Source organism: Silurus meridionalis, chromosome 27 (assembly GCF_014805685.1).
Source record: "Silurus meridionalis isolate SWU-2019-XX chromosome 27, ASM1480568v1, whole genome shotgun sequence".
NCBI classification, from domain to species: domain Eukaryota; kingdom Metazoa; phylum Chordata; class Actinopteri; order Siluriformes; family Siluridae; genus Silurus; species Silurus meridionalis.
Genome location: NC_060910.1, coordinates 1662348 through 1677408, shown reverse-complemented (window position 1 = coordinate 1677408; position 15061 = coordinate 1662348). Strand labels below are relative to the sequence as shown.

General features: G+C 40.4%; 1 protein-coding gene and 1 non-coding gene across 2 annotated transcripts in view; one reads left to right on the top strand and one right to left on the bottom strand.

Moving 5' to 3' along the window:
• Window positions 1-8830: 8830 nt before the first annotated feature.
• trnak-cuu lies at window positions 8831-8902 on the top strand. The gene has a single exon. It is a non-coding gene; the product is annotated as a tRNA-Lys (tRNA).
• Window positions 8903-13970: 5068 nt separating this feature from the next.
• Window positions 13971-15061, bottom strand: part of hk2 (hexokinase 2) — a 29901-nt gene continuing 28810 nt past the window's right edge. Inside the window, 1 exon segment of the mRNA XM_046841671.1 lies at window positions 13971-15024. Coding sequence (XP_046697627.1) covers window positions 14889-15024 — 136 coding nt within the window. The 3' untranslated portion in view covers window positions 13971-14888.

Below are 15061 nucleotides of genomic sequence, written 5' to 3'. Positions count from 1 at the left end.
CAGTACTTCACCAAACCCTAACCAGTACTTCATCCAAACCCTAACCTGTACTCCACCCAAACCTTTACCAGTACTCCACTCAAACCCTAACCAGTACTCCACCAAACCTAACCAGTACTCCACCAAACCCTTACCAGTACTCCACCAAACCCTAACCAGTACTCCACCCAAACCTTCACCAGTACTCCACCCTAACCCTAACCAGTACTCCACCAAACCCTAACCAGTGCTCCACCCAAACCCTAACCAGTACCTCACCAAACCCTTACCAGTACTCCACCCAAACCATAACCAGTACTTCATCCAAACCCTAACCTGTACTCCACCCAAACCTTTACCAGTACTCCACCAACCCTAACCAGTACTCCACCAAACCCTAACCAGTACCCCACCAAACCCTAACCAGTACTCCACCCTAACCCTAACCAGTGCTCCACTAAACCCTAACCTGTACTCCACCTAAACCCTAACCTGTACTTTACCCAAACCCTAACCAGTACGTCACCAAACCCTAACCAGTACTTCACCTAACCCTAACCAGTACTCCACCCAAACCCTAACCAGTAATCCACCAAACCCTAACCAGTACTCCACCCAAACCCTAACCAGTACTCACCAAACCCTAACCAGTACTCCACCCAACCCTAACCAGTACTCCACCAAACCCTAATCAGTACTCCACCAAACCCTAACCTGTACTCCATCCAAACCCTAACCTGTACTCCAGCAAACCCTAACCAGTACTCCACCAAACCCTAACCAGTACTCCACCAAACCTTAAATAGTACTCCACCAAACCCTAACCAGTACCCCACCAAACCCTAACCAGTACTCCACCCAAACCTTCACCAGTACTCCACTTAAACCCTAACCAGTACTCCACCAAACCCTAACCAGTACTCCACCAACCCTAACCAGTACTCCACCAACCCTAACCAGTACTCCACCTAACCCTAACCAGTACTTCAGCAAACCCTAACCAGTACTTCACCCAAACCCTAACAATACTCCACCCAAACCCTAACCAGTACTTCAGCAAACCCTAACCTGTACTCCACCCAAACCATAACCTGTACTCCACCAAAATCTAACCAGTACTCCAGCAAACCCTAACCAGTACTCACCAAACCCTAACCTGTACTCCACCAAACCCTAACAGTACTCCACCAAACCCTAACCAGTACTCACCAAACCCTAACCAGTACTCCACCCAAACCCTAACCTGTACTCCACCCAAACCCTAACCTGTACTCCACCAAACCCTAACCTGTACTCCACCAAACCCTAACCAGTACTTCACCCAAACCTAACCAGTACTTCACCAAACCCTAATCAGTACTTCACCAAACCCTAACCTGTACTCCACCAAACCCTAATCAGTACTCCACCAAACCCCAACCAGTACTCCATCCAAACCTTTACCAGTACTCCTCTCAAACCCTAACCAGTACTCCACCAAACCCTAACCAGTACTCCACCCAAACCCTAACCTGTACTCCACCAAACCCTATCTGCAACTCCAACCCTGACTCTTTCTCTAATTCTAACCCTAAACAGTAATCCTCTCTAACTCCAGACCTAACTGTAGCCTTAATCTTACCCCCAGCACATCACATGACCATATCACATGACCTCAATAAATGCTCCCACCTGTTGTACCCAAACAGCACCCCATATATACTGTAAGTGCTGTTTTCGGCATGTTCCTTTAATTATTTGTAGTAAAGTGTACCAGCTCGGTTGTGTTTGGTTTGTTTTTGTTCTTGTTTTGTTCGTTCATCCTTCTTTTGTGCTTTTGATTTTTTATCTTCTTTGATGCTTTTTTCTGTTTTATTTAATAAAGAACCCACCTGCACATGCAGCTGCCACCATGAATACACACAAATTATATAACTGTTCCTTTGTGGTCCAGGCTCAAGGTTTTATAGTTGCACGTGTGAAATCTTCAATCCTCACACAATCATCTGCTTTTTTTCAGATTTTCCCACAAAACATCCTTTAAAGACTGAATAGTTTAAGAACTTCTTCTAAGTGTTGCTTTTGTGCAACAAAAACCCTGTTAACCCTGAATGTCAAATGTAAACATAATTTTTATAATCCATCTGTTTTTCTGAAGGTTTCTCCTTCTTCTTCTTTTTATTCTTCGTCTTCTTTCTTCTCCTATTAGTAAAAACACTAAAATATTCTGGGAAGTGGGAGCTCAGTGAATGAGATGTAGGAAACCCAGCACCACCAAGCTGCCACTTTTGGGCCCTTGAGCAAGGCCCTTAACCTTCAACAGTTCAGCTGTATATCTGAGATAACTGTAAGTCACTCTGGATTAATGAAGTCAGACAAATGCCTTACATGTTGATTTCAGAACTAGTTGAACCCTGTTTGAGATCTAGACTCGTTGAGGAGCCAGTTAAGAAATAAACCAATAGATTTAATTAGACTCTTATTCAAAACTGGCGGTAAAGAAGCCTGATGTTGTATCCCATTTGCCCTCATGTGTGACAGTTTCTGAGTTGTGACAGTTTCTGAGTTGCTTTTCTGCTCACCATGGTTGCCAGGTGTTTATTTTTTCCTGTTGATTTAAACCAGCAGAGCCAATCTCATCTGATGCTTTTAGGTTGTTTTCTTTTCTTTTTGCTCAATTTTTCTAAACTAGAGATAAATATAGATGCTGCACAATTAATGAATTTCCAATCTTATTAAAATCTACTGTATGAAATGTGTAGCAGCAGTGAAACAGGTGGCAGAAAAAGAAAACAAAAATCAGCAGTTCTAAAACACACCCCGACAATCATGTCACGGTTAAAGTTAAATTCAGTTCAATTCAATTTATTTGTACAGCGCCAACTCCAGTTGAATCCCTCCTAATGAAGATTTTGGACCTTCAAAAAGAAGATGTGACCCTGTGAGGATTCCGAGCCTTCTGAAGGCGTACCAGTGGCAGTTGGATTTCACCTCATGAAGATTTCAGACATTGGACTTTGACGATAAACAAACCTCTTAAATCAATTCTCAAAGAAAATAAATAAATAAACATTCCACATTGCTGTTTCTCCATTATTGAATATTTTAAGGTTTTGGCATGGAGGAGTTGGTGTTAAAACTAGAATGATCTTAGATGATCTTAGGATGCTTAGGAGCTCCAGGTTCCAAAACTCCAACTGATTGTATCATCATATTTCTCGCTCTCCAGTGTTTGTAATGTTTTAATAATAAATAGTCACACATTTGGTGTCACCCAAATGAGGATGACGTTCCCCTTTTGAGTCTGGTTCCTCTCAAGGTTTCTTCTTCATACCACCTAAGGTAGTTTTTCCTTGCCATAGTTGCCCCAGGCTTCACCATCAGGGGTGAAAACACTTAGTTAATTTATATTTTTACATTCTGTAAAGCTGCTTTGAGACAATGTCTATTGTGAAAAACGCTATAGAAATAAAATTGAAATAAAATGAAATCATTGTCTGAGAGCAGCTTTACAGAGATAAAGCAGTTACAAAGTTGTATAAAAGAACATTTTAAGTTGCCTAGAAGTTTTTTTTTATAATTGTATCCCAAATGAGTGATCCAGAGGCGACTGTGGTCCTCCTCAACACCGAACATCCGTTCATTAAAGTTCCCTCATTGTTGAGATGTTCAATCACAGAGACCATATTATTTCTAAAGTCTTGCAGTCCTGAACGCTGATTGGCTGAGCTGAAAAACTGCATGAATGTGCAGATGTACATACTGTACCTTTAAACAAAAACTAAACCAGTGATGATTACACCTGAAAATCCTGATTACTGTATGAGGTTTTATCAGAAGATTTGGAGACTAATGTTGTAACTGGTGCTGTTCTGACCAGCGTGCCTTCCCACGTCTGTGATTTCCTCACAGTCAGCAAGATCAAGAAGACAGCAAGAAGATCAGGAAGACCTTCAACAAACCCGACCCACAAAAAAGGCGAAACCCTTCAGCAACTCGTGCATGATGATGGTCAGAGAATGTAATCTACATGATCTCACTTCCGCTCCCACCCTACTCACCAAATTTGGCTCCTCCTTCCCTAAGATAAAGATCCAGACAAAAGGTTGCCACTGTTGCGGAGATCCAGCAGGAATGTGCTTAAAGCTTTGAAAAGAACACCTTCAGGACACGTTCCAGAAGAACGTTGGGAGCGATGCATTGCTGTGCAAGGGGACTATTTTGAAGGTGACATTGAGAAAACATAGTTCAATAAAGTACTTTTTTTGCAAACAGAGCAAGTCTCAAACTCTTTTTTAAAACACATTCAAAGTAACGAGTTTCATCGCTCTGACGTTGAATAATAACGTAAAAGTTTTAGCCTTTAAATATTTGTGAGAACTGATTAAGAAATTCAGAAGCTTCACTTTAGGATTTCTAGATATTATATGGATAAATACATTTTATCCTTTTGCATTGAACATCAAGAAGGCTGAAAAATGATTCAATTCTGTGTATTTGTTTTCTTTCTCTCTCTCTCTCTCTCTCTCTCTCTCTCTCTCTCTCTCTCTCTCTCTCTGTCTCCTGGTGGTGATGTCCCACGCTGGCTGGATTGTAATTGGACACATTCCAGTGTGAAAAAACTCCATACTGCCAAACAATACCTCTGCTGTTCCCCTCAGTCCTGCCCTGGAGGACCATCTCTGAGGGGTCCTCCAGGGCAGGACTGAGGGGAACATGGCACGGCTGCTCATTTACAGGAGAACTTGTGGTGTCACTTCACACAGGATTTTCTTGGGTTGTAGATATATACAAATAAAACTCATTTAACTCAGCTATTTATTTATTAGAACCTTTTCAGATGAGAAATTTGGAATGCTTTCTGCTGCATTTCTGTCTTGGTTTTATTAGAATCAGTCAAGAGTATTGTACATTGGATTTTTCCTAATTTTTGTGTTGTTTTATTTTGCTTGCTCTCTGAGATTAGTTTCTGTAAGACCCCTGTGCTGCTGAAGGCCCTCTCATAAATAAATATATATATAAATCTTTATTTATATTTCTCTATAGACATACAGCTTTATTACTTGTGTTTCTCAAAACCAGGAACACAAAGAACACACTCACATCCTTGGAGAGAACATATGCATCCTTACAGAACAAACTCGCAAAGACATGAAAACGAAGAACAATTTATTGTACACCGGACTTATAAATGGTTCATCTTCAAACTGTTACCACAAAGTCAGAAGGATTTGATTGTATCAGACATCTTTGGATGCTGGAGCATGAAATCTTCCCTTTAACTAGGAGACCCAAACATGTTCCAGCATGATGATGCTCTTGTGCACAAAGCCAGCTTCATGATGATCTGCTTTTTATAGTTTGGAAGATGTGGAAGATCCTGCTACAGAGCGCCAAATCTATTGAAGACATGAATGTGAACACTGACTGCATCCCAGACCTCCTCACCTTCTCACATACATCACTTCCTGACTTTACTAACACCCCTGTGACTGAATGAATCTCCACAACATCTAGTGGAACATCTTCCCATCAGAGTGGAGATTATTAGTGGTCATCTTATGGTCAGGTTTTTTATGTGTAACAGTACAACATGTTTTATTCATTAATATTCAATCAGTATGAAATGTATCTGGTGTCAACAGTTCGTTAACATGGAAACATCTGGAAAGAATGATATTATAATATGATAAAGTACATCACTGTATTATTAATGTGCTAATGCTAATGGGAGAGGATGCTATATTATATATTAGTCTTTGATTCTTTAGGCAACGCAACAGCACCGTTATTTTAAGAACAACATTTTCTACGCATGGGTTTATTTTGGTGTGATCAGAAACGTTTGGCTTTGTGGGGTCTCCAGCACTTTCACAGCTGAACCCTGCATTTTTACAGCCGGTGATGGGTGCGAGACGTTTTAACGACATGTGTTATTTTGTCTTGGCAGGCGAAAACTCGCACCTCTGTAATAACCGCCGTATTTGCCTGCTGTCGTGTTTCTGCCGAAGTTTCAACTCCATGTTCTCACTCTTCTCTTCGCAAGTCCAGGTCACTTCCACGAGGTGAAGACAACACTGTCGCTCTGAGCTGAGCTGTTTTTTTTTCCCTAACTAAATCCCAGACATGCAATAACCATAAAAACATCCAGTTCCAGTTCCATCCAGAGTGACACAGCTATTGTACACATTTCCTAATGACCTCACTGAGCTCCATGGAGGAGATTTTTTTTGTGTGGTGGAACTTCTATGGTGAATATGATCTGCAGCGGCTCAGGTTGGAAGAAAGAGGAGACAGGCGATGGGTTCACCAAGCAGATACGCATAATTTATTCACATTCATTCTCTTTCCTGTCCAGTAATCACACCAGCTCACACACACACACAAACACACACGGTTCACCCTTATGTTTCAGTAGACTAACCGGCTGCCCAGACACGTCTCCACACACATACACACAGTCGTTTCCTCCAGCTTCACCCTTCATTTACAGATCGTCCAGAAGATGAATTTGACAGACTGGAAAATAAAGCATTAGTTACTGTAGCAAATGAAATTAGAACAAAAATGGCACCAGGAGTTAACAGCAAAATCTTCATTATTAATCATAATCATCATTCGTTCTCTCAGAGCTGTCCAAGAGCCAAGGACCACTTGTGGAGAGCTTCAGAAAGACCTGAAATTACTGTAGCAGGTACAATTGTTTTAGAGAAAACAATAAGTAATGAAGAAGAAACAGCATTTTGAAGCTCGGTTAAAGTTTGCTGCACAACATTTGGACAAACCTGTGAAATACTAGGAGAATAAAGTCTGGTCAGATGAGACCAAAATTAAACTCTTTGGATGCCATAATACACACCATGTTTGGAGAACAAATGGCACTGCACATCACCCCAAAAAACACCAGACCAACAGTGAAGTTTGGAGGTGAGAACATCCAGCTGTTTTTCAGCATACAGTACTGGCAAACTTCATATAAATAAATAAAGGATGAATGGAAAAATGGAAAAAAAGACATTCTTGATAAAAATTAAAAATAAAAATAAACTACTGCCATCTACCAGGATGATGAAGATGAAACGAGGGTGAACATTTCAGCAAGACAATGATTCCAAACACACAGCTGAGGAAACTCACTACTGGTTTCAGAGAAAGAAAACAAAGCTGCTAGAATGGTGCAGCCAATCACCTGACCTGAATCCTATTAAACATCTAAAGAAAGAACTAAAGGTCAGAGTTCATAGGAGAGGCAACAGAACCTTCAACATTTGATGAATGTTTGTGTAGAAGAATGGGTTAAAATCACACCTGAGCAATGCGTGAAACCAGTTTCTCCATACAGGAGGCGTCCTGAAGCCGTCATCACAAACAAAAGCTTTTGTAAGAAGTATGTATTCAATGTGACTGAGTTTTTGTTTTTTTTAAACAAGATGCGCTGCATGACTGAGTAGAACGGGTGCACAAACTTTTGCAAATCTATTCGCAATATATGAGACCAAAAGTAGAATTTGTCTGCAAGGTGTTTCAGACTTTTCCCACTAATCCCTCACTCTCTCTCTCTCTCTCTCTCTCACTCACTCTCTCTCTCTCTCTCTCTCTCTCTCTCTCTCTCTAATACCAATTTATTAAAACTCCCAAAAATAAATGCAATCTTCTGGCACTATTTTATCAGAACTGTATCTGTAACAAGCTGTATTATATAGAAAAATGGGAAAAATTAATTTAATCCTTTCAATTACTTTTGCTCTGCAAACATCAATAAGAGCTTTAAGTTGTAAGTGCTGAGATGTGACCATGGTATAAGTAAGACTTTAATGCACTCCACTTCACATTGCGCAGTTGTTTACCTTCTGTATTTACTTTCTTTCTTTGAATTATGGATGGAAACTGAAGTGGTTTGTTAGTACATGCATTACTTCAGAGCACATTATTACAAATTACCAAATCGGTTAATCGTATGATGTACTTTTACACGTACGTGTATAAAACACATATATACTCTGTGTTTACACAGTCATTGTGGCCTCTGTACATTCATAAATGTTGTTATTTTTTCTTTTTCAGAATGCTGAGTGCTCAGGAAATGAGTCATATTCATCACATGTATGGTTCCCCATTAAATCCCATCCTGATGAACATGGTGCTGCAGTATGTGTTGAGTCATAAACCCCATGCCGGGATGATTGAAATCCAGGGTCGTAGGCGTATCATCAAGAATTATAAATGCTGCTATATTTTCTCCCTGAGGTCTTCCAAAGCACATCGGTCACACTTCGTTTGTTTCCTGCGCACGAGGGACCATGACGAGCGATACTATTCTAAGCAGGAGTATCAAACTGCAGTAAATACGACATCGTCTCCACGAACTCCGCTGACTCAACGTCTTAATCCCTCCATCCTCGTTTGGACACGGACCTCTCAGGTGCTGCCACTCACCGAGCGAAATTATACAGAAGCATCTGAGCTGAATGGAGTGTGATTTCTGAGCAGGGCTACAATCACAGTGTGAATTGTTATCTGATTGGTTTTAATTGTTGTTATATAATTTTTTTAGGCTGATTAAAAAACAGGCTCAGGCAGTGGACGTTGGATCTGAAGGTCTTGAGTTTTAAATCCCAGCCAAGCTGCCACATCTGGGCCCCTGAGCAAGGCCCTTGCATCATTGTCTGTATATTTTCAAATCTTTCAAAAAGATGTATGCATCAAACAAACATCTTCTGCAAATTTAATTACAATTTATTAAGTTGTTTAATTTTATTTGAACAGATTTGCAGTTTCCTACCGTTTTCTTTTAATATCAGGTGGACTACTATACATGATACTATACTATTTACATGAACAGCCTTGATTCAATATATTAATACGAAAAGGGTCCCTGGTGGTCTAGTGGTTAGGATGCGGCGCTCTTACCGCTGCGGCCCGGGTTTGATCCCCGGTCAGGGAACCAACCCCAGCCATTAGGGTTGCACAAGCGGCAGCAAGTGCCAGGCGAAATAAGTAGGGCATCATGGTAAGACTGGAGGGCAGAAGGAGTCAGGTGGGTCCTTCCACTGGTTTGGCTGACAGCATTAAAACATCCCAGTTCACCAAAACACTTTATGCTTCTGAACCCTCCACTGATTAGACACTCTATCTAGATCACTAATAGGATGGCTGGCTCATAATTGTTGGGCTTTTTTTGTCAGGAAAGAGAAAACCTCCTACTGTAAACTTCATTAATCAAGGTACCAACAAAGAGCCTGCACTTTATGAATAAAGCAGGTGTGGCAGATAATTATAGACCAAACGATTGCTCTGGTATTGTGGATAAAATAAGGTGGTGAAGTAGCGATATCTACCACATTTCATTCTAGTAAGGAATCTTGCTGCATCTAAATCTGAAGCTTGTTAATGCACTAGAACATCTAGACTGTAAGGCGTTACAATAATCCAATGTAGAGGTATGCAGAAAAAAGCATGACACCTACATTTATCATCTTATGAGTATAATGGAGAGGAAAAAGGCTATCTGAGAAATATTATCAACATGAGGGTCAAATGAGAGACCTTTTACTGCTGCACAGGATGCAACTGAGGGCTAAGGGCCTTGCTCAAGGGTCCAGAAGTGGCAGCTTGGTGGTGCTGGGATTTTAACTCATGACCTTCCAATCAGAAGATCTTATCCATTTAGCCAACACTTAACAGAATAAAGGAAGCTGATACCATGTTTGTGAAAGAGTTTACAGAGAATCTAAAGTGGCCCTAGAACAGAGCCTTGAGGAACACTAAGGATTACTTCAACATGCATTTAGATGTTAAGTGTATCATTTATAACTACAAACCATTAAAGACCTGTAGAAGGTTAATCCCTTACAACATAACTTTCTTGATTCGATGACCTATGGCTTTAAACTTTGCACAGAAAACAAGCAGGAGTGCCAGTGACAAATATAAGAGTCATGTCTTCCCAATCACAGAGCTGCTTCATGATCATTTAGAGAGTTTTATTCCCCCTATTAACTCCCACCTCACATCTGCATTGCTGCTTCTTATTTTATTTAGGTCACCATCCAGTCCTTTCTACAGGCAGCTGCACAAACTCTGGTTTCTACTGTGTTGTATTCTCTTCACTTTCTCACTGCCATTTTTTGTTATCAGAAAAAAACCTGACTTGTAGTTACTATGGCAACCAGCCCTGACCCTTATCCCCTGAAATCCAGCAGGAAATCCTGCACTTTTAAAGGCATTCGAAAGTTTATCCATTGCTTTAAACATGAACCCATTAACCATTTGTTCTTCTGAGCACATGCTCTCACAAGTGACCTAAATAAAATGTGTGTGTGTAGATCTGAAGTTTTTGAGAATAAAAAGCCTCTTTTCTGAGATTAAGACTAAGATTATAATTGAGCAAATCCTGTTCGTTTCTGATGAAATCAAAGTGTTAGGATCGGCTGTTAACATCCTGGTTCCAGATCCCACCACACCCTTTTAGAGGTGTCATGGAGTTCAGGCCTGGACGGGTCACAACTGTCAAAACTACATAATCAATACACAAGTTTCATTAGAAATGGAAAAGGAAAATGTATGAAAACATTTTGTCTCTAAAGTTTATAAAGAAATTAAACAAACTGGAACAGTGGTAATGTTCTGTGTGTGTGTTTTGAGGAAATTTTCGGTGAAAAAAACATTTAGTTTTTTTTATATAATGTATTTTTATATATATATATATATATATATATATATATATATATATATATATATATATACACCAAATATATATATAGATAGATATATACACACCAAGTTTCTCAGTGCCGGAGAGAAAGCCCACCCACTGCCGAGAGTAAAGTCTGGTGTTCTACTCCTTGGACTTGAATCTGAAGGAATGGCTAAAGATCCCATCCACACAGCTTCATCCAGACATGAACATTGTCTCACATTCCACCAAGCGATTGATCTAACTGGAGCTCAGTGTGCTTTGAGAAGAGCTGATGGACGAGGTCAGTGAGGGGAAACATGCTGAGAACTGGAAGCTAGTTAAAGAAAAAAAACAAAAAACAACTGAGTGTGAGTCTCTGGAGGTGAGCTGCAGAGGATTTGCAGGGCGTTCACTCTGCAAAGCATTTACGCCTCTAGGTATCAGAGTAAGATGATTAGATCTGCAACCGAGGCTGGGTTGATCAACCCTGACTGGGACATGATTGATTGATTGATTGATTGATAGATAGATAGATAGATAGATAGATAGATAGATAGATAGATAGATAGATAGATAGATAGATAGGAAGAACAATAATGATGTAATGTTGATGGTTATTATCACTATGTTGTCAGTAAATCCCTAATTCATTTTAGTAGCACAGAATAAATAAATAAAGCACTTACACAAAACTCAAGCCTACATACAGTATGCATTATGCTCGCTCTCTCTCTTTCACACACACACACACACACACACACACACTAACTATTCCAGACTGTCTCTCAGGTCCTCACGGCTCAGTCACATTCCTTTCAGCCCCCCCGCAGTGCCACAGATGACCAGCTGTCCACGTGGCGCTGAGCGTAACCACGGCATTAACTCACACACAAGTTCACTTCCTATTGAAATGCTTTGAAATGCAGTTTTTTCTGTTCTTTCTTTTTCTGTCCTCTAAGGAACAATGTGCACTACTGAGGCTGCTTCCTTGCCCACCTGCTTTCAGAGGGAAACGGGCTCAAACTAATCCTCTCTCTCTCTTCATGATCCTGTCAGGTCTTTTCCCAAATACACACACATTGTGGAGTACAGTGTTAAAGTACAGTTCAGTTTACCAATTTAATTTACCATGAAATGACTGTGAAGAGGCGAGAGTGACGAGCGCTGCACTCAAATTAATTTCCCATAGAATCAATCTAAATCCCAGTGAACTAATCCCAATCCCAATTAATTACTCTCCTTCCCAGCGAACTAATCCCAATCCCAGTTAATTACTCTCCTTCACAGTGAACTAATCCCAGTCAGTGAACTAATCCCAATCCCAATTAATTACTCTCCTTCCCAGCGAACTAATCCCAATCCCAGTTAATTACTCTCCTTCCCAGTGAACTAATCCCAGTCAGTGAACTAATCCCAATCCCAATTAATTACTCTCCTTCCCAGTGAACTAATCCCAATCCCAGTTAATTACTCTCCTTCCCAGTGAACTAATCCCAGTCAGTGAACTAATCCCAATCCCAATTAATTACTCTCCTTCCCAGTGAACTAATCGCATTTCAAATTAACTAGTCAGATTCCAATTAATACCAATCAATTTAAATCCATACCCAATTAAACCATTTATTCCCCAGTGAATGAATCCCATTTGCATTCTTCATTCTAGTGAAGGCAGGTTTAGTGGCTCAGCTTTAAATTACATATTCAGAAGGTTGTGTGTTCGAGTCTCAGTATTTTGCTTTGTGTTATTCCATACAATGCAAGTTTACAGTGTTACAGTTCGGTTCTGTTTACCGATTTCATTTACCATGAAATGGCTGTGAAGAAGGTGACAGTGACGAGTGCTGCACTCAGATTATACTTTAATCCCATTCCCAGTGAATTAAATTAATTCCATTCTTATTTATCCAATTCCCAGTGAATTATTCCTATTCTCAATCAATGAATCATATTCAAATTAATCCCAATCCTAAAGTATTAAACCCTAAACTCAATTAATGAATGTATTCCCCAAATAATTATTTCCATTTCCCAGTTATTTAAAATCTTGTTCTTTACTAATAAAATCAAAGTGAAAGGATCTGCTGTTAACGTCTCGGTGCCAAATCCCACATCACACCTTCAGAGGTCTCGACGGGACACGGCTGCCATAATCTACATAAAATAAGATCAAATAAAATAAATCATAAAAAATACGAGTGAAAGTCAATGGAAAAGGAAAACGTATATTAGAGACATTTAACTTTATCTGAAATTTTTATAATGCAGTAAGTGGCTTTAGACCTGGAAAAGAAGAGAAGAAAAGTTAAAGTGAACTCTGATACCCTCAGACATCTTACAAGTGTGAAAGTGGAACTATATTGGTGATGATGAGGATGATGGTGAAAGTGCTGTGCTGTGGATCAGAGCAAGACTCAGAGTGAAATGTTATTAACACCTCCGTTTAATTTATTCATTTGACAGAGACGAGGCCTGGGTGTGTGCTGGAGGTGAAATCAGCATGCTGAAGGTGTTGAAAGAGAAAATCACAGCAGCACTGATACGTGTCTTTATTCCTCCTACTTTAACTCATTCCATTTTATTATTAACCTTCTCGCTCAGACAGAACGCCTGGCTCGGACAAAACGCTTGGCTCGGACAGACAGGACGCCTCGCTCGGACAGACAGGAGGCCTCGTTCGGACAGAGGGAACACCTGGCTCGGACAGGACGCCTCGCTCGGACAGACAGAACGTCTCGCTCGGACAGACAGGAGGCCTCGCTCGGACAGACAGAACGCCTGGCTCGGACAGGACGCATAGCTCGGACAGACAGAACACTTTGCTCGGACAGACAGGACGCCTCGCTCGGACAGACAGAACGCCTGACTCGGACAGACAGAACGCCTGGCTCGGACAAACAGAACGCCTGACTCGGACATACAGAACGCCTGACTTGGAAAGGATGCCTCGCTCGGACAGACAGAAAGCTTCGCTCGGACAGGATGCCTCGCTCGGACATACAGATCGACTGGCTGCTGTTTGGTGGAACACCTCGAGCGGACAGACTTTTACATGAAAATTAGCATACAATCAAACAGACAGACAGAACGTCTCGCTCGGACATACAGAACACCTGGCTCGGACAGGACGCCTCGCTCAGACATACAGAACGCCTGGCAATTAGCATACAATCAAACCCTACCTCTGGATCAAACACCTCTCTTAAGAATAACACTTAGATTTAATCTTAGTCTCAGATGAACCACGTTTTAGATTAAACATCTGTCTCAGATTAAACACTTTATTTTTTCCTGCATTCATTCATTCTTTCATTCACTCCAGTTATACATGACACCATTTTATATACAAAATATTTTTATTTGAAAACAAGATTATGATTATAAACAGGAGTGTATATATTCTTTCTTTCCTTCTCTTTATTTTGTTCATCCTGACACATGGAACTGAAAACGACTGAAAAGATGGAGAAAATAAATATAAAAAACTGAATGAAACCCTAAAAAACATTTATTATTCCGATCCTTTGTTTAATTTAATACAGCAAATAAAACATTATTTAAATTATTTCCTTTTATTTTATAGAAACCACTGACTTTAAACGTGAAAAAAAAAAAAGCGCAGGATCATGAAGCCTGATTTTGTTCCCTTTGATTCTCCAGATGAAGTGCGAGCGTTGTTATAGTTACAGTCTAAACATCATGTGAGAATTCTTTTATTGTGATATATGAATAAAAAAAAAAAAAACAGCGAAAAAAGTGAAATTCGTTTTGTCTTCGGAATAAGTGCTGTTCTATAAATATTAACTCGCAGGAGATGCAGACGTCTACGTCCAGCAAAGACCTAAAGGAGCACCTGAACAGAAGCATCACTCTGAAATCACCATCTTCATCCCACCGAGCTCCTGAAAACCTTCAAATCTCTTCATTCCAATGTTTTTTAATTTTCAATACAGAAACGTTAAGACTAAATTAAAGTTGCGTCGACCCCGTAACCCCATCCCTCATTTTCCCCCTCTATAAACTCTCAAACAGCAGAACAAACAAACAAACAAAAAAGATCAGGCCCTGTTTCTTACACACACACACACACACACACACACACACACACACACACACACACACACACACACACACACACACACACACACACACACAGAAAACAGTCTTTTTATAGAAAAGCAGTTTCAAGTTCACGACGATCCCTTTTCCATTTTCTGTTTGGTTTTGTTCGTCCCCTCGGTGCACGTCACGGCCGTTACACGTCTCTTATACGGCAGGCCACGGCTGTAATCAGGGCGGCGCCCTTCCCGCTCCCGTCCTCTGATTGGAGGAGAGTCACGTCGCACTGGGGCGCCAGATCTCGCAGAGTTTCCTGAAGAATGCAGGAGAAGCTGCGGAAGAAAAAGAAAAACAGGTTGTTGTATGAAA